Source organism: Nomascus leucogenys, chromosome 2 (genome assembly GCF_006542625.1).
Source record: "Nomascus leucogenys isolate Asia chromosome 2, Asia_NLE_v1, whole genome shotgun sequence".
NCBI lineage: Eukaryota > Metazoa > Chordata > Mammalia > Primates > Hylobatidae > Nomascus > Nomascus leucogenys.
In genome coordinates, this window is record NC_044382.1 from 48,782,260 (window position 1) to 48,801,629 (window position 19,370).

Consider the following 19,370-nt stretch of genomic DNA (forward strand, 5'->3'; position numbering starts at 1 on the left):
CACTGAAGTTGCTCACACACTTCTCGGGGGACAAACCCCTAGTATGCACTAAATGAGAGGAATCTCGAAGGCACTGGTGCCGGACTGCACCCACGGAAGCACCACATTCCGAAACAGGGAACTGTTTGTTCCAGGCCACAGACTATGGGTGAAACGGCAGCTGTACACTGTTTAGTGTGGGGCACCTCATTAATACAAAAGGAGTTCTGAGCAGAGTAAAAGAAAGAATTGAAGGGTGAAATGGACCAGCTTTTAACAGACGATTAAAACAATGATGTATGCAGAGCTGGCCTAAAAAACACCCCAAACAAAGCACAAACCCTGAGCAAGAAACAGGTCTAGGTGTGCTGGTAGAAAGAAGGAGAATCCAGGGAATGACTCAGCAGTGCACTAATGCAGAGCAGCGGATCAAACGGAGGCCACAATCCCTGGGTGGGGCACAGGCTCCCCTACAGCCAGATGGCCCAGGGGCCTCAGCCTCAGGCCCATCCTCATCCCTCACTCCTGAGAGTGCTCCCATGCAGACAGATGGGATCGGAGGCAAAGCAGACGCTCCACCAATTAAGGCGTTTCAACTTTAACCAGAAGAGGCATTTGAAAAACACATGGCAAGGGACGGTCTTGCAGTGACCTTCAAGTGACAAAAATTTATCCCGGTACCCAACAGCCCTTTCCTGAACAAACGATTTCTACTGACTCTCAAAACCTCAACCACTCTAGCAGGCAGAAAAATTCTTGAATTGTGGTCTATCCCATCATTTGGGAATTGCTGTTTCATTTATATGAGGAGGCAGCGAAGGAGCAGTTGGATGATCCGGAGAGGAGCAGGTGGGCAGAGGGTTTTGGAGGGGCTTAGGAGGGACGCCTCCAGGAGGAAATGAAGCTGACAGAAAAAACTGATAGAGCAGAGCGTTCAGAGATTAGGAAATGTCTACTTCTGGCAGAGTAAGGTTCGCCATGAATTAATCATAGGTACCTAGAAAACCAGAGAAAACAATAAGTTGTACAAGAAGGTAAATGAAATTATAAAACTCTACATGGCTCAGCTGCGATTAATATTTATAGTTATAATAATGAAAACACTGAATATTAATATAACCCCCAATTATTATTTAATCATAACGGAAGGTGGAGGGAGGAAGGACTGAGTGTGGCGGGGGCTGGGGAGTGGGAGGGAGTCCAAGTGTGGTGTGGGGGGTGCAGGAGTGTGTGGGGCAGTGCCTGTGTATTTGTGGGTAGAGTGAGGGTGCATGTGGGATGCGTGTCAGTGTGTGTGGGGTGTGTGGGGGTATACTGTCTATGTGTTTATGATGTTTGCATGTGCGGGATGCAGTGTATGTGGGGGAGGTGCACGCGGATGGGGTGTGTGGGTGTAGTGTATGGCTTGTGTGGGTGTGTGAGCGTATACAGGGTGTGTGTGTGTGTGTATACAATGTATGTGGGTATGGTGTCTTGTCTGTGAGCTGTGTATGTGAGTGTGGATGGAATGTGTGGGATGCAGAGAAACTGTGTGTGCGTGTGCACACGTGTGTGCACACGTGCAAGAACATGTGTATGAGGTATCAGGGGCTGGTGTGTATGCCGTCTGCGTAAGTTTGTGGTTGGGGTATGGGTGTAGGTACGTACACGGGTGGGTTTGTGGAACGGCACACTGGTGAAATTCTCATTTGCCCAGGTAGAAAGCCAAGAGGTAACATCTAAAACTTAAAAACAAGAAACAGTCATAGAAGTATGAGGAGAAACATGGAAATAAGTAACAAAAGAAACATTTGAAAGTTGAAAGCTGATCCCCTGGAAAAGGGGATGGGAGAGGGGCATGCTCTTCTCCATGAAGTGTATGTAACTTTTCGCCTTTAAAAAACATAAAAATGTGTACTTTGATTATATTAAGGTTAAAACTGCACACATCCATGATGGCTGGATGGCTGAGAAGGCACTGCAGGAGACTGTGGGATCACGAGTGGCCTCAGGTCTCTGGCTTGGCCAGGCTGTTAGACAAGCTGCCATTAAAAAGAAAAATAAGTGTGGCAGAGAAAGTGGTGAGCAAGGTGCCCAAGAGGTGGGACCAATGAGATGTCCACGAAGCTCAGCATCTGGGAGATGGGACCAGTGGTGTCCAGGAAGCTGTACAAGGGCTTTCGGCAGCACCAGGACATAAAAGCTCAAGAGGCTGGGAGCCGAGGACCAGGCCACAGTGCCCGGTGCAGGCTGAGAACCACCAGCCAGGGTCAGGCTTGCAGAACTGTCAAGGGAAGTCGGAGGACAAGAGAAAAACAACCTGGAAGCCAAGGGAAGGCAAGGGAAGAGGAAGGGAGCTTCAAAAAAGGGCTGGGCAACAATTTCAAACATTGCAGAAAGAAAACGGTGAGGCCCAGCAGGTCCTGGGCTGTGTCAATCAAAGATCAGCGGCGCCCTCCCAAGAGTGGCTTGGTGACAGAGGAAATGGGTTGTAGGAGGTTGAGACATGGAATAGAGGTGAGCAGTTCAGAGGGTTCTCTCAAGAATCTGGAAGATTCTGTTATAGAGACAGCATGGGGCCTAGGATGAAAGGAGAGCTTTTCTTGGAAAGTTTTGGTTTCTAAAGAAGTAAGTGACTGTCTTGTGTATCTAAGTTGAGAGCAAGAGACTGGAAAATTGAAAAAAATAGAAAAGAGGAGATGATTCTACCCAATGAAGTCCCTATGGAAGGAGGAGTCATGGGTGGAGGGAGGCAGGTGGGGAAAAAGGTGGCTGCAGGGAGACGACATGGGGAGGTAGACACAAGGCGAGCTCCCACTAGAAGGTCTCGACGCATTGAAGCAGCAAGCAGTGTGGACCCAAGAAACACTCAGAATCACTCCCAAATACAACTGAAATTTTTATAATAAGCACGTTTTATTCCTCTCTAAAGTTCAATTTTACAGACCAGACTTTGAGGCCACAAATTGTCTACTCTTAATACTGGGCAGGACACATGATGTAGCATTTGCTATGTCAATTTGAACCAATAAATTGAATCTAAAGTATGTACTGGAGGAATCTTAGAAGAGAGGAGAGTATCTTCTGTTGGCCTGCTCCCTGGGTAGTAGCTTGTGACTTCCCTAAGACTGAGCCTTGCTCCAAGAAAAGTGCTGCCAAGTTCCTTTAAAAAAAAAAAAAAAAAAAGAAGAAGAAAGAAAAGAAAAGAAAAGAAAAGAAAAGAAAAAAAGACAGAAAGGCAGGCAGGCAACAAGCCCTGCAAGTTCCTTCCAAAACACAATGCTCACCTGTGAAGTCAGTAAGGAACACGAGGACCAGCTGGATCAGTAACGTCTCCCTCAAACAGAAGTCCTCTGGAGGTCTCAAGGAGGTGAACACCCAGGCCCAACCTGGGCCTCCCACGCCCGCGAGACCACTCACCTGGGTCCGTGGAGGGGCACCTGCGGATGGTGAAGATCTGCCCCAGGTCCTCGTCCTCCTCTGGAAGGCCCTTCTGCAGCCGCTGCAGCTTTCGCAGGCTCTCGCTTCGCTGGTGCTTCATGGAGCGCACATGCTGGATGAGGTTGAGCTTGGCCTTGGTGGAGTAGTTGCACAGAACACAGTGGTAGTAGCAGCTCTCACCTTCTACACCACTCTCATGCTGCTGCAGGTGCTGCAAGTAACAAAAGAGAAAGACATGCCTTGGGTAAGCCACTGGAAGCCGCCATTGGCATCAGCCCACACCATCCTGGTCACAGCCAGAGGCATGCCTCCAGGGGACACATCTCCACAGCCAAACAGGACAGTCTTTGATATGGTTTGGCTGTGTCCCCACCCAAAATCTCATCTTGAATTCTAATCTGAACTGTAATCCCCACGTGTTGGGGGCAGGACCTTGTGGGAGGTGATTAGAATATGGGGGTGGTTCCCTCATGCTGTTCTTGTGATACTGAGTTCTCATGAGATCTGATAGTTTTATAAGGGGCTTTTCCCTACTTCACTCAGCACTTCTCCTTCCTGCTGCCATGTGAAGAAAGACATGCCTGCTTCCCCTTCTGCCACTATTGTAAGTTTCCTGAGGCCTCCCCACCCCTGCAGAACTGTGAGTCAATTTCTTTCCTTTGTAAATTATCCAGTGCTAGGCAGTTCTTCCTAGCAGCACAGTAATTGACTAATGCGGTCTTCAACTGTGAGATTCCTTAGAGGGGCTGTTTTTTTTTTTTCCCAGAGTACCCAGCACCCTTCTCTAGCAGTTCTTTGAAGACACACAGTGAACTGATACCCATTCCTGTCTCCCCCAAATGGCCCCAGCCATGTGGCTTTTCAGAATGTTGATAATCCTGATCACATGGGCCCTCCCAGTGTAACACCGGCTTTCCTGGCACAAGGTTAAAGGTTTCCCCTTTTGTTCTCTAAAGTGTCCTGCTCGTTAGATCAGGGGTTGGCAAACTATGGCCCACGGGCCAAATTCAACCCACTGCCTGTTTTTGTAAATAAAGTTTTATTGGAACACAGCCACGTCCATTGATTTACATACTGTCTATGGATGTTTTTGAAACATCAGAGTTGAACAGTTGTGACAGAGATGGTACAGTCCACAAAGTCTAGATTATTACTATAGAAATGTACTAAATTATGACAGGAAAAGTTAAGCCAACCCCTGCTTCAGGTAATATAGCCTCTGGTCATCCTGCCTGTACAGCACCCTAGGTCAGGAACATGGAGCCAGAGCTGGTATCTGGCTTTTTCACAAGACAACTCCAGTTTTTGTATTTAAAACCACAGTCTACTGGTAGAACCCCAAATTAGGTTTTCCCCTAGATTAAAAAATGCCAGAAAAATAAATTTCTCCAAACTAGTTCCCTGTCAATATCTCAAAGTCACCTGGCTTATCACTGGCCAATATCATTGGTCAGCTGGTGAATCAGATGGTCAGATGGTCCAAATTGCGTCCTCTGTTGTACTTAGTAGACGCAGTATTGATCCCAGAGCACAGCAGCCTAAGAGCCTCCAGGAGGCAGGCACAGATAGGATTCACTTCTGGGGTATCAGAACAGAAGAGGTCATACAGACAGGTGGCAGACCCCAGGCTTCTGTGGCTAGGAAGACTTAAAGACAACCCAAGAACAAAACTCACAGTGTTTCTGAATCTCCTGGTAATGTAATGATAGCTATGGACCCTTTTTGACTAACAGAGAATGAATGTGCACCTGGTGTAGAAAGGCCGTCTCCTTCATTTCCAGTGATTCACTTTAGGGGAAGAGGGAATTCTTCTATTGGGTACACATGAAGCAAGGGAAACACTCCCCAAAAGCTTAAATGACTGACCCAGGGTAACCCAGTTAGTTAGGGGGAGAGAAAGATGTAAAATCTGAGGCTTGTCTCCTCCAGCCACGTACCCAGCATCCTTTTGAAGGAGGAAATTCAGGTCATGTGAGTGCTCTATGTGCTCCTGTGATTACGTGTCCTTCCTTTTTCCTGCTCACCACCTATCCCCAACCCCCAGCCCAGTCAGCCAAGCCTGGCCCATGGAGTCACGGCAGGCACACAACAAACGTCTCGGAACTGCCCATGTTGCTTGTCTCCTTTCTGACCCACACTGCTTCTGTCTGATGTTTATGCCGGGATAATGGTTTCTAGTCCTGCTTGGATGTCTCATCCTTGTCCAGCTTAGAATGCAAGACACTGACAAGCTAGAATGGAATGCCCTGCACTCCACGCAATCCTGAAAATACCAGAGTGGCCCTGTGAGTGCTTCCTATCAAGGGACACTGCCCTGAGGCTCACGTACTGACATGCACACGTCCTGTGTTCACTGATCACGTGTGAAAAATCCAGAAGCGTGTTTGTACTCTGCTGGAAGAAGAAACATAAACGCACCAACTAAGTGTCACAGAAAACTCATGGGAGGGGGTTGAAGCCCTCAATCACATAAACTGGCTAAAGTATCCCACAGGAAATCTTGCCAACTTGTACGTAAGAATGGGATGAGCTTCACAGGCATCAAGACAGAACAATCCCTTCTGCCCCCAAAATGGGTGATTCACATACTCAAACGCAGAGCCTTGGACAGAGTAAAATTTCTACAACCAGAAAATACTGGAAGAACCAGTGAGTTCAATGTTACCTATTAGAAAAATTACAACTAGAAATAAAAAGCTACTTTTCTAGAGATAAATTTGAGCTGCTTTTTGTTTATTTTTGTTGTGTGTGGTTTTTTTTTTTTTTTTTTTTTTTTTTTTTTTTTTTTGAGATAGAGTCTCACTCTGTTACCCAGGCTGGAGCACAAAGGCTCAATCTTGGCTCATTGCAACCTCCGCCTCCTGGGTTCAAGCAATTCTCCTGCCTCAGCCTCTTGAGTAGCTGGGACTACAGGCATGAGCCACCACACCTAGCTAATTTTTACATTTTTAGTAGAGACAGGGTTTCACCCTGTTAGCCAGGCTGGTCTCGAACTCCTGACTTCAAGCGATCCACCCGCCTGTCTCCTAAAGTAGTTGGGATTACAGGCGTGAGCCAATGCGCCTGACCTCTGAGCTGCTTTTAAAAAATGATTTAACCTCACTGCCTTCTCTGTGATGAGGTTCCTTTCAGAGGATGTCGGGAGGATGGGATGCGCTGAGGCAGTGCTTTCTGGAGGTTACGATCCTGGGGAGAAGGAAGGCAGAAGTGAAGGGAGAAGATGAGCTAGCCCACGTCCCTTCCCCCAAACTACTCCCTGAGGCCCCTCAGAACTCAGAAGCCAGAAAAAGGACCAGGATATTCTAGGGAGCAAGAGTTTGTCCCAAAACCGAGGAGCTAGAAACCTGTAAGAGAGCCAAGAACTGCTGTCTTAGGTCACCAGGACCAAAAGAATGATATTCATTAAAGCTTCAACTAAAACTGAGTGAATAAAAGATAGCAGAGACAATAACTATGAAATTCAAAGAAATACGTTCCATCAAGAGATTTTGGAGGTAGCATAAACTATGAAATCAGATCAAGAATCACTAAAGCCTTACCTCCAATCCTCCCACTACCTCCTTATGAAACAGGATTTCCTCACAATAAGGCACTGAATTTCAAACATTAAATTTGAATATGGATGTGTGAGAGTTCTATTCCAAATGGCTGGAGTCTTCAATCTCTGAGCCAGAAGAGAGGAATAACATGGCCAAAAGAGTTGGACAGAAATGCGATGTCAAATATCTTTTGTCCTTAAATCCATGGGCTCTTGGGTCATAGGACTGTATAAACCCTGGATTGAAATAAACATCATACCAGGGACTTGCACTTTAAAAAATGGATATGATAAAGATATTCTAAAATCCACTCCACACTCTAGCTCATGTTGGTAAACTACAATCTCTTACACTGCCATGAATTCTTTTGTCTGCCACTTTGAGAGCCATTTTAGCAAGAAACTGGGCATACACTACAAATCGTGGAGAAAAGAATAAGAGGAAACAAGAAAATGGAGCCATGGCTGCTCCCACCTATCCTGGTCCAGTGAACACCTAGGGTCCTCTCTTACAAACTTCCATGAAACATTCATTCAAAATTCCAAGCTTGCTTTGTATTCCAAGTTTATTCTCCAAAACACTTAAAAATACCCAGAATAGGCCAAATGCAGTGGCTCACGCCTGTAATCCCAGAACTTTGGGAGGCCGAGGCGGGCAGATCACCTGAGGTCAGGAGTTCAAAACCAGCCGGGCCAACATGGTGAAACCCCGCCTCTACAAAAATACAAAAATTAGCCAGGCATAATGGTGGGTGCCTGTAGTCCCAGCTACTTGGGAGGCTGAGGCAGGAGAATCGCTTGAACCTGGGAGGTGGAAGTTGCAGTGAGCCAGGATAGTGCCACTGCACTCCAGCCTGGGCGACAGAGCGAAACTCTGTCTCAAAAAAAAAAAAAAAAAAAAAAAGAATAAACTATATCTTGGTTGCCAGGAAACAGCTGCGCATAAACCTAACATCCCAAGCCAAACTTCTGCTTGGGTCTACTGATGCCTACCTGCATGTGACAAGTCCTGCTATCCCCAGATTTTCCAAGTGTCTTGTTATTTCTTAAGTTGTCCAACCGGAAGTAATCAGAGACCCAAAGCTAGCAGCAGGGTCCTGACCTCTGTGACCTTCTCCACATCATTCGGCCATTTCCTAGGCCCTGAACGGCTCAACCCCCGACCCTGTTGGTCAGATCCTCTCTCCCTTCCTCCCAAGTGGCAGCGGCCTCATCCCCAGAATCCCACCCTTGGAACCTGCCTAATAAAAAGCAGCAGTAGGCAGTGTGCTAAGAGGCCCATGAGCACTCCACGGGGCCAGTCAGTCAGCCAAGAACATGCCTTCCCCGCAGAAGAGAGTGGATGTTTTCATTTGGAGGAGGAGGGAGAATAATTTGTTCCTGACCCAGCTAATTAGAATACCCTCAATTGGGATCACAATGTATTTAATTAAATTCACTGTAATATATGAAGAATCCACCAAGGCACAAATCCCAGTGGTGCACTCAAGAAAGGAGCTGCCTGCTTTCAGAGTTCTTGCTCTCCTCGCCAGGCAGGAAATTTTTCTCCCACGCAAATCCTGAATTCCCCAACCCCTTCCGCCTCTATCACAGAGCTCACCCGCTGGGGAAGAGGGCAACTGGGTTCTGTTTTTACTTTTTCCATTTTCTTTACTTTGTGCTCACAATTCCTACCTACTCTCCTTTGTCAGGTCAGGAGTGTAATTTTAAAAAGAAAACAAAACAACAGCTCCAACTGTGGGTAGTGTGCTGGGATGCATGCCACCCGGGGACCCAAAGAAAACTAGCTGGTGAGCCCATTTGGCGGGGGTTTGTTTCGGTTCAAGTCTAAGTGTCTACAACACAAGACACTGCATGCAGGTGCACACACATGTGCGCACACACATGCATAAATATGCCCAACCCCAGGGACTTAACCTGCAGATGATACAGGCAGTGACAGCAGCAACTCTAAGAAAATAAGGCAGGGTATAATGAGGGCATCCCCCTTTGGCTTGAATACTGTTTTGAGAATATACTTCCTGGAATACTGTAAAACACAGGGGCCTCCTAGCTGACTCAAGAAAATCCAGTATCTTCCCATAAATTACTAATGAGAAAGTGAGACCAACCAGTAACTCGAGGTCAACCTAGTTAACCAAAAAAGAGCGAGAACTTGAGTGTACCCAAATTCGGTTGGGCCAATCTCTCGCTATAACCTTAAATCGGACTCTCCTTTTCCTTGATCGCTCCCACTCCAACTCACTTGCTCATTTAGCAAGCACCTGGAGGCCAGGCGTGGTAGCTCATGCCTGTAATCCCAACACTGGGAGGCCAAGGAAGGAGGATCACTTGAGCTTAGGAGTCCAAGAGCAGCCTGGGCAACATGGTGAGACCCTGTCTCTACAAAAAGAAAAAAAAAAATTAGCCAAGTGTGGTGGCACACGTCTGTAGTCTCAACTACTTGGGAGGCTGAGGCAGGAGGATCACTTGATCCCGGGAGGTGGAGGCTGAAGGGAGGTATGATCACACCAGCGTATTCCACCCTGGCTAATAGAGTGAGACCCTGTCTCAATAAATAGATTAGATAGACTACATAGATAAACAGATAGGTAGATTAGACTAGATAGATAGATAAAAGCAGACAGCACCTTCAAAAGACTGGATCATAAGAACTGCAAAGGTAATGTAGCTTTCACAGAAAGAAACATCTATGCTTGGCAATTGAATTTACTTTCTGAAATCTTGGAGAAGTATGATGAAGGAAGGAAGTATCTAGTTTGAGTCATAAATGGGAACAGAAAAAGAACCCAACAATCTCCAAGTCCTCCAAATGCTGTGCAGTGGGGTAACAGACTGTCCTCATCTGGATTAACTGGAAATTTGGCACACGTTAGGGAGTCAACGGCTATAGCTGAAAATGAAGCCAGGGTTCATACAAGGGCTCACTCACGTCGGTCAAAGAGACCTTTTCTTGCACCTCTTCCTAATCCTATTAGGGCTACTCATGTTTTAAAATGTTCATCCCATCTCAGTTTCGCTGGAAGATGACACTCCAATGCTTCTAACACGGAAACATCTCACGGCCCCCGTCTGTCTCTGTGCCTTCCCTTCTAGCTCTGGCTCACACAGCAAAGCCCTCCCTGCAACGAGAGGCACCTCGGATAAAGGGGCTGGCATGTAACACCAAGCGCAAAAAGCAAACTAATAATTTAAAAAGAAGGGAGAGAACAGAGGCTCCGCTGCACGACTTTGTGGGATTCTACCCCATTAGTATGTTGTGCTTGTTCACCCTCGTCAAACACTGAAAGTCAAAGAGACGAAAAGAGGGCTCTTGTTAGAAAATAATTCACTGTGAAAATCAAAAAAATGTGTTCCTGTTACTTGTTTCCCAGGAAAACTAACCAACTTCTGTCAGAGAACATTGATTTCTATAAATCTGGAGGGGCCCCAGCTCCCTCCTCCTCCCCAACGATAGGAAACTTCTAACATCTGGTTCCTCATGCGTGGAATGCAAAATATTGATCAGGTTTTGTCAAAGCCTCCCTTTTAAAGTAGAAACAGACAAAGTACATTCTGACATACACACAAACATGCACAATTCACAAACAAAGCTTCCTCGGGAGAACCACCTGTTACTATAGACACACCCGCAGCCGCCCTCTCGGCACACTGTGCTGGGCACACAGGCACACACGGCAACTCCATTTCCAGAGCAGCCCTTCTGAGCCAGGGGCCTATTCCAGGAGATGCCAGGTGCTTCCTGCCCAGCAGAGGAGAAACCCCATGGTGGAATGTCCCGGAAAACCCAAGACACCTGTCAGGCCAAAGGCAGGCAGGAGAGCCTGTCTGTAACTCTTCTCAATCCATGGAACTGGAGGCCCCATGATGGAAGAGGCTGCCCGTTACAGCACCCCTCTCCAGGGAAAGACAGCAACCACAGCACGCAACGGCTTCAGCTTCTCCCTTCAGGGAGAGGACTATGAAATCTCACTAACAAACCTGGTGAGAGGGATGGGGAGAAGATGGGAACCAGTAAGTCTGCTAATTCCTCAACTTGGTAAGATGAAGTAGGAAGACACAGCGGGTGTTCATTCACCATCATATGCATGCAGAGCATTTACTGTGGGTGCGGCATCTACACACACACTTTTTTTTCTTTTTTGTCTGAGAAAGGGTCTCACTCTATCATCCAGGATGGAGTGCAGTGGTGCGATCATGGCTTACTGCAGCCTCAACCTCCCCAGGCTGAGGTGATCCTCCCACCTCAGCTTCCTGAGTAGTTGGGACTATAGGTGCGTGCCACCATGCCTGGCTAATTTTTAAATTTTTTATAGAAAGAGTCTGGCCAAGTTGCCCAGACTGGTCTCAAACTCCTGGGCTCAAGCAATCCTCCCACTTCAGCCTCCCAAAGTGCTAGGATTACAGATGTAAGTCACTGCACCCAGCCTACATACACTTTTAAATTTTCACATTACAACCCCATGAGGTGGGTCACATTTGGCTTTCATCCTTGGAGGAGCCCAAAGCTCAAAGAAGCCACATGACTCTTGCAAGGTCACACAGAGCGTGGAGGAAACAGGACCAGAGCCTGAGACTTGAGTCCAAGTTCCAAGTCCACAGCCGCCAAGCTACGCTGCACAGACTGCAGGGGGTTCTGGAACATGAGACTCTGCAGACCCAGGTATTCACCTCGAATGCCTAAAATTAAAAAGAAAATCTTTCCAGGGGTAACGCAACCAGGAGTGGGGGAGGTTAATTTTTTAATCAGTCAGATCGCATTATAGTTTCAAATGTAATGTCACATTTTTAGGAAGACTCCTAGAAGGTCAACCTAAATATATATGTATATTCTGTTCAATGCTGGCTTTTCATCTGCTCAAGCTCTCGTCCTTGACACATGCTAATTTAGTTCTATTTCATTGTAGGATCCCTGCAGACACCATAAGATAGAAGCCCCAACCATGATTTATAAGAAAAAAGTAAAAGGAAGTAAAAATGTTCCCTTAGATCAATCCATTTGGGCTGCTCTGACCTAGTTTCTGGTTTCTAGGCCAGGCTCCTTAGGCCGTGGAACAAGCCATGATTGCTCACTCTCCGTATCCAAGGCCAGAGCGGACACTTCCCGTTCCTCTATCTTTTCCCTTGCACAAATCACATCTCCTGATTCAAAATTCTCAACATTAGTGGCCCTGAGAAAAACAGTAAGTTCTGGAAGGAAAATAACTAAGTCTATACCTGTCTATAGGCTGTATCTGCCTTGGCTTTGACTCTTTTCTGGAAAAACACAAACATGGATCCTTGTGGAATGTCGACGCCTCCATGTAAACAGATTTCACTTCCCTCTGGTAGAACTCCAGAAAGGAGTGTGGAGCCACTGTTTACACATGGGGAGGAAATTTATCAGGCATGCATTTTTACCATTATGGGAGCAAATTATTAACCCTGTTTAAAAAAAAAAAAAAAAGTGTGTGTAGGTACTTCGCCCATAGTAAATGCTATGCATGCATATGATGGTGAATGAACACCCCCTACATCTTCCTTATTTCATGGTAGGACCCTGAGGAAGGGGCCTACCAGATCATAATGTCACAAGCAAAATGAGGACTGGTTTCCATAATGGTTGAGTGAGCGTGCACAGAGCTCAGAAGCTGAGGCGGCTATGTGGGTGGATAAAACAACAACGTGGGTCCCACCAAGCTAACCTCAAACTGACTACTCTCCAGAAACAACCTAGAGCTTCCAGAATCTGACAATCACCTCTTCACTGGGATATCATATCAGGAACAGCAACTTTCTTCATTTGTAAGATGTACTTCTTCCCTAGCACTATTTTCCAGCTTTGCCAAATTTAGGTCCCCATACAAAAATAAAAGCCTCCTCATATAGTTTGGCTGTGTCCTCACGCAAATCTCATCTTGAAGTATAGTCCCCATAATCCCCACATATCATGGTAGGGACCTGGTGGGAGGTAACTGAATCATGGGTGCAGTTACCCCTGCTGCTGTTCTTGTGACAGCAAGTTCTCATGAGATGATGGTTTTATAAGGGGCTTCCCCACTCCTTCACTCTGCACTTCTCTTCCTGCTGCCATGTGAAAAAGGACACGTTTGCTCCCCTTTCCACCATGATTGTACGTTTCCTGAGGCCTCCCCAGCCATGCTGAATGGTGAGTCGATTAAACCTCTTTCCTTTAAAAATTACCCAGTCTCGGGTAGGTCTTTATTAACAGCGTGAGAACGAACTAATACACCGCCATATACACACTACTCTAGCTTGTGCTCATCCAACTCCATGTCAAACTGTTGCCAATGATGGTTTGTGGGGCACTCTAGATTAAGCAGCCCAGTGGGAAACCCTCACTCTGAATCTCACTAGCTGTGCCACATAGGGCAAGTCACATACACTGTTGGGTCTCAGTTTCCTTGTGTGCAAAACAGGGACAATAACAGAGCCTCATTTCACTGCTGGGAGGATTCAATGGGATAATTCATATAAAATGCTTCATACGATGTGTCTGATACACGGTTAGCCTTCATAATAAATGAGGCTATTACTAATGTTATTTTTCATCAGTTAATCTTCAGGATTAGGGATGGAAACGAACATCTACTGAACATACCTATTTGTTATTTCTCTCCTTACAACCAACCCTCACTCCTCCCCAGGCTCCAAAAAGCAATCCTTGGCTGACAATAAAGAAATTGATATATAGAAATTATGACATGGACAGAGGATATTGAACACGCACAGGGCTGCCTTCACCCTTACAAGAAGTGCAAAACTTGCCAAAGTCAGGCTGTTGGTGCAGGCAGAGCCCAGATCCAAACCTTAAGCCCCTGCCAAAATTAAAAAAAAAATTGTTTACTGGGTCTGTTTGCCCATCAGGGCACCAATGTAATAAAATGCAAGGACCACATTCTTTCTCATGTCTGCCAATATCCTGGGTGAGGAGCAGGGAAGGGAGGAGAGCTCGGCTGAAATGCCTGGGAGACACTTCCCTGATTCTCCAAATCCACTCAAGAATTTGCTTATTTGTATCTCCAATCCCATGACAGTCAATCCAGCAGAAAAAAACACGTGTCTACTGGTCAAAACAGGTGTGCTACTTCATCTGTAAACTGGAAATATTTTACTCGCCCTGTCTTACTCAAAACAATTCTAAAAACCACATAAGAAAACTTCCACATATGTGAAAATCCTTCGGAACACGTGAAGAACTACCCAAATATTTGAGACAGTCACGTTCTTTCTACTGTAAGTCCAGATGTTGCTTTGTCGCTTCTGATGGGCAGGTACAGCCGGGTGGGCTTGGTGATGGATGACACCATTGGTGTTCCAGCTCGGTGGTTCTCTAACCTGAGCGTGCATTGGAAGCACCTGGGAGGCATGCTACGCCCTAGATCGCTGGGGCCATCCCAAGGGTTTCTGATTCAGTGGGTCTGGAATGAGCCCCATGCATCTGCATTTCTAACAATCTCCCAGGTCATCATGACGCCGATCTGGGACCACACTTTGAGAACCGATGCTCTCGCCAGGACAGCAATGGCCACGGAAAAAGGACCCAAGTCGGAATACATGGAGATGTTCCTTTGCAGGGAGGAAAATTTCCAAGACCAAAAATCTCTGCACTTGGCTTTTCCCAAAGAGTATCTTAAATTCTAGCAAACTGCACTTGATAAATCATGCAATGCCTGCACACAAGAATTCACCTCCTTAATGAAAAAGTCACACGGAAGCAGCTGCCCGCTACTGGCCTGCTCCAGATACTTCATAAAAGTCAGAATTGGCTCTATTCATCTTCCTCTCTCCTTTCACACCTGCACTCGAAAATTTCCCGGGGCTGTCGCTGGCAGCGTGGCTCTTGATGGGAAAGCATGAGGCATCATTTTTTCCTCCCTTGCTCTGCAGCCCGCTGAGTGCACCTGCCCAGATGTCTTGCTGGAACCGAGCCTACAGAAGAATTTCAACCAAATGCGAGAGGAAAATGCTCTTTAAAATTCCTCCCATGCTCTTGAACTTTCTGGTTGTTGCTGCAGAGCATGAATTTGGTGCTCAAACCCAGAGGCTCCTCTTGAGTTCCTACTATTTGCTGACAAATACCCTCATCACCTTCATTATGAGAGAAGACAGGGCAGCCGGCACAACACAAGCAGGAGGTAAGCAGCACCCACAAGGCTGCCTTCTGCCTCGCACAAGGGGCTTGATTTTTTATTTTATTCTTCTCTTAAAAGAGAGAATGAGAAAGGGACGGGGCGAGGCAGAAAAACTCCCTCTAAATCAACACTTCTGGTGTCGACCACTCTGGCTGATGCAGACATTTCACTTTTTCTCCTTAAATTCCATTTGTTTTGTGGAAGGTTGAAAGAGACAGACTTGTGGGAGGGAAGCAACAGACTGACAGTGAAATGAAAAAGATGGTTCTTTGAGGAAGGACAGCAGAGTCTGCGTCAAGAGGCCAGGGGATGGCTGTATGCAGAACGGACAGCCACGTGGCGAGAGGGCCACAGTTCTGCAAACGATGACACTGCTCATTTCCCAGCTCTGCTTTTGGGTTCCCCCATAAATAACCCACACAAACACCCCATGCACTGGGTTCTGCCCTCCTTCCCCCATCCCCTTTTTAAGTCTCATTAAAAGCCGATATTGTTCCACCTCAAGATGGAGAGCTCAGCATGGATTTTACTGAACGTTAAATCAACCAGCAAGCGCAGCCAGCAAACTCTGTGGCACTTTAACTTTAAATAATGCAATAATTATTGAATTTCCTTTTTATAACTGAAGTGCTGGAATGTAAACAATGGGGCTGTAATTGCAGGAAGGGGGGATCAATAGAGGCAATCGTTTTCAACCATGTTAATTGTAAATACAATTGCTCCAAGATGTCAGCCTTGTTCTTCTTGCTCCCAGAATCATCCTAACGGATGACAGAGTCCAACTTTCCCATTACAGCTGTTCGTTCCTTTAAGAGGTTCTCAATCAGGTCTGATCAATCTGTCAAGATAATGCATGGAGTAAGTAAGACTCTTCCAAACACAGGCTCCCAATCAATAGCCGGGACCAGCTTAATGAGGTGGGGCTGAGGCCCAGAGGGAGGTAACAGCCCCCAGCTTGCGCCTGGGTTTGGCAGGCTGGCTTCCTCGCATGGCCCTGATAAACAGATCAGCCCTTAATGAGGACATTAGTTATGCATGCTTCAGCAAGCAGCAAGGCACCCATCCCAGGGGACAGACGGACAGAAAACAAAATAGATTAACAGAAAACAACATGGTGCCAAATTAGGTCTCACTGAAGACTTTTCCCTCCTTTTCCTGCTGTCCTTAATTGTCCGGCAGAGTGGAGGACACCAATTAATCATTCCAATGGGCCTGAGCACAAAGACCTGTGGGCATCCCCTGGGGTAGAGGATCTCAAGCTGTCCCTGAATATGAGCACCCTCATTTTTGAGACACCGTTTTCAGAGCACAAAGGGGCTGATGGGGGGCTGAGGAGCCTTTCATGGAAGGGCCTTAGCACCAAACAGCCAGAGAGATGGAGGACAAGGCTGAACCTCAAAGTCTGACAGCCACGCAGGCCAGCCGGGGGCTAAAGTTGAACAGGAACAAAAACCGCCACTCTGAGGCTGATGTCCAAGTATCTGAGGCCAAGTCTTGGTGTTGAGAATGGTTATTCCTTCCAGATGAGGATGTGGGAAGTCAAGAGTCTTGAATGCAGCTGCACCCAGCCAGGTACTGCAGGAGTCTGAATTCTCACCAGGATAACCAGAGAGGGCTCTATGGGGAACCTATGAGGAAGGGACACCATCTTCCCTTCCTCAGAGGCCGCTATGCATTTGTTCCTGCTGCGAGAGTTCGAGGAGGGTGCCCACTGTGGAGGTCGCTGAGAAAGGCCCAAGCTAAGGGCAGGTCCCACCAAGAATCCAGCAGTTCCTTTTATGCTTGGTTTAGAGCAGGGAGTTCTCAAAGTATGGCTCCTCAACCAACAGCAACGGCACCCTCTGGGAATGTCAGATGTGCCAATTCTCAGACCCTGTCCAGATCGACAGAAACTCTAGGGATGGGGCCAGGAATCTGGCTTTTAACAAGCCCTCTAGGCGATTCTGAGGCAAGCTTACTTGGTGACCACTGTCTTACAGCGGGGGTTAGACAAGGCAGGCTTCTAGTAGGGATAACCTCCTCGTACGTTACATAGAGTTGGACCTTTCTGGATCAGAAATAGTCCAGATGCCCAAGATGTAGCTAGAAAACTGTATTCTTACTGAGGTTTGGCTCAGAGGAGGAACTATTTATTCTAGCCCACCACCCATCTGCTCCAGAATGCAAGGCCCCTCGGAAAAATAAAACCAAAAGAACACAGACGCCCTTGTGACAACTCCATTTTATTAGTTGGGAAAGATCATGAAATGGGTCACACTACTGAATTTCAGAAGTTAACAGTCTCATATTGTGATGGAAGTAAAAACAAGAATAACTGGGTCTTTTGAAAGCTCTAAGGGATCAGCAGACTAAGAGAAAATAAATATACAGCTAGAAAGATCAGATCCCTGCACTATGCAGAGACCCAGCTCACAGGCCACTCCTACTCCAAAGCCGTCCCCAAGCCCCAGGCTCCATCGCTTCCTCCTCTGGGCCCTTCAGCCCACTGGAAGCAGCTCCTATGCTGTGCGTGTTGCAAACCACCTTTGCTCCTCCACCACACCGTCAACAGCATCCCACGGGCTGGGACCGAGTCAAATATTTCTATCCTCAGTTCTCAGCACAGCTCCTGATTCATGGCAGGGACTTAAAAATTGTAGTGGCTCACGCCTATAATCCCAGCACTTTGGGAGGCCAAGGTGGGTGGATCACTTGAGGCCAAATTAGAGACCAGCTTGGCCAACACGGCAAAACCCCACCTCTACCAAATATACAAAAATTAGTCGGGCGTGGTGGCAGGCACCTAGAATCCCAGCTACTCGGGAGGCTGAGGAAGGAGAATCTCTTGAACACAGGAGGCAGAGGTCACCGTGAGCTGAGATCACACCCACTGCACTCCAGCCTGGCGACAGAGCAAGATTCCGTCTCAAAATAAATAAATAAAATAAAAATTGTGGGCTGAAAGTTTGAACAAATGAAGAAAATCCTTCTAAGGCTCCATTATTACTCCTGGGTCTTTAGCTTGCCTTTCAAGACTTATCTAATCCAGTCCAAATTCACTTCCCCCATCTCAGATTTCAATCCTCCACTCCATTCCACATTCCACGTGCAATTAGACTCGTGTCAGTTCCCACCTTCCCCACCAACTCTGATCTTTCTGGTCTCAGTGCCTTTTCTTGCTGGGAAACCCTCCCAGATAACTCTGACCCATGCTGAAATGCCGCACATCTCCCACGGCAGGCTGGTGGCACCTGCGCCTGGAAGGCTTTATGCATTGCACCTGAGCTAAAACTGTCGCTCCTTGCCTGTGGGGGGGTCCCACAGCACCAGGTGGTCCCTATCAGGGCCCACCACAAAGCATTATCTTGTTTTTTCTTTTTGAGATGGAGTCTCACTCTGTCGCCCAGGCTAGAGTGCAGTAGTGCCATCTTGGCTCACTGCAACCTCCATCTCCTGGATTCAAGTGACTCTCCTGCCTCAGCCTCCTAGGTAGCTAAGACTACAGGTGCCTGCCACCATGCCCAGCTAATTTTTGTATTTTTGGTAGAGACGGGGTTTCATCATGTTGGCCAGGCTGGTCTCGATCTCCTAACCTCAAGTGATCCGCCCACCAAGGCCTCCCAAAGTGCTGGGATTACAGGCATGAGCCACTAAGCCTGGCCCTTTCTTTTGTGCAGATGCTTCACTTGATTTCTACATGGGGCTCTCTGTCCCTCAATGACTGAGATGGGAGGTTGGGGGCTGAAGAGAATAAAAATGTTTGCTAATATTTATTGCTTGTTTAAATAAGATTTAATGACAGGAGATAATTACACTAAATGGCTGTATTCAGTGACTTGATTTTTTTAGTATGTGAATCACAAAAGGGCTCACCCCTCCCCACCAATCAGCCACAATGTCCCCCAGCCAGAGGACAACTGAGTTGGTCCTCCTCATTCCATTCCTCCATTTCTTCTACATCCCTAGCTATGTTATTTACATGGGTTTACTATCACTATGCTCTTTTACTATTAAACTGACAAATAATTGCAAGATTTGGATATCTGAGCACCATCAAGACGATCAAGACCACAGAAGAAAGGAAGAGGGAGTACACTCTGCAGATGCCTCCCAGGGGGAGTAACTCAGGCTGTCAGAATTCTGCATGTGTGCAGGCAGTGTTCACCGCACACACCTTTGCAGATAAAAAGAATGTGGTACATATTTTAGTTCTAAACATAAAATGTCCACCCAAGCCAACAGAGTGGTGTGAAAGTGTTCAGATACCTGGAAGGCAGTGGCCACACAGGCATTCCTAGAACATAAGACAGCCTGACTGT

The 19,370-nt window shown here is 46.8% G+C and overlaps 1 protein-coding gene across 1 annotated transcript in view; it reads right to left on the bottom strand.

Moving 5' to 3' along the window:
* The window catches only part of ZFHX3 (zinc finger homeobox 3), a 172,152-nt gene that overhangs the window by 98,286 nt on the left and 54,496 nt on the right, over positions 1–19,370 (bottom strand). The window contains exon 3 of the mRNA XM_030794551.1: positions 3,379–3,610. Coding sequence (XP_030650411.1) covers positions 3,379–3,610 — 232 coding nt within the window. The remainder of the gene's footprint in view (positions 1–3,378; positions 3,611–19,370) is intronic.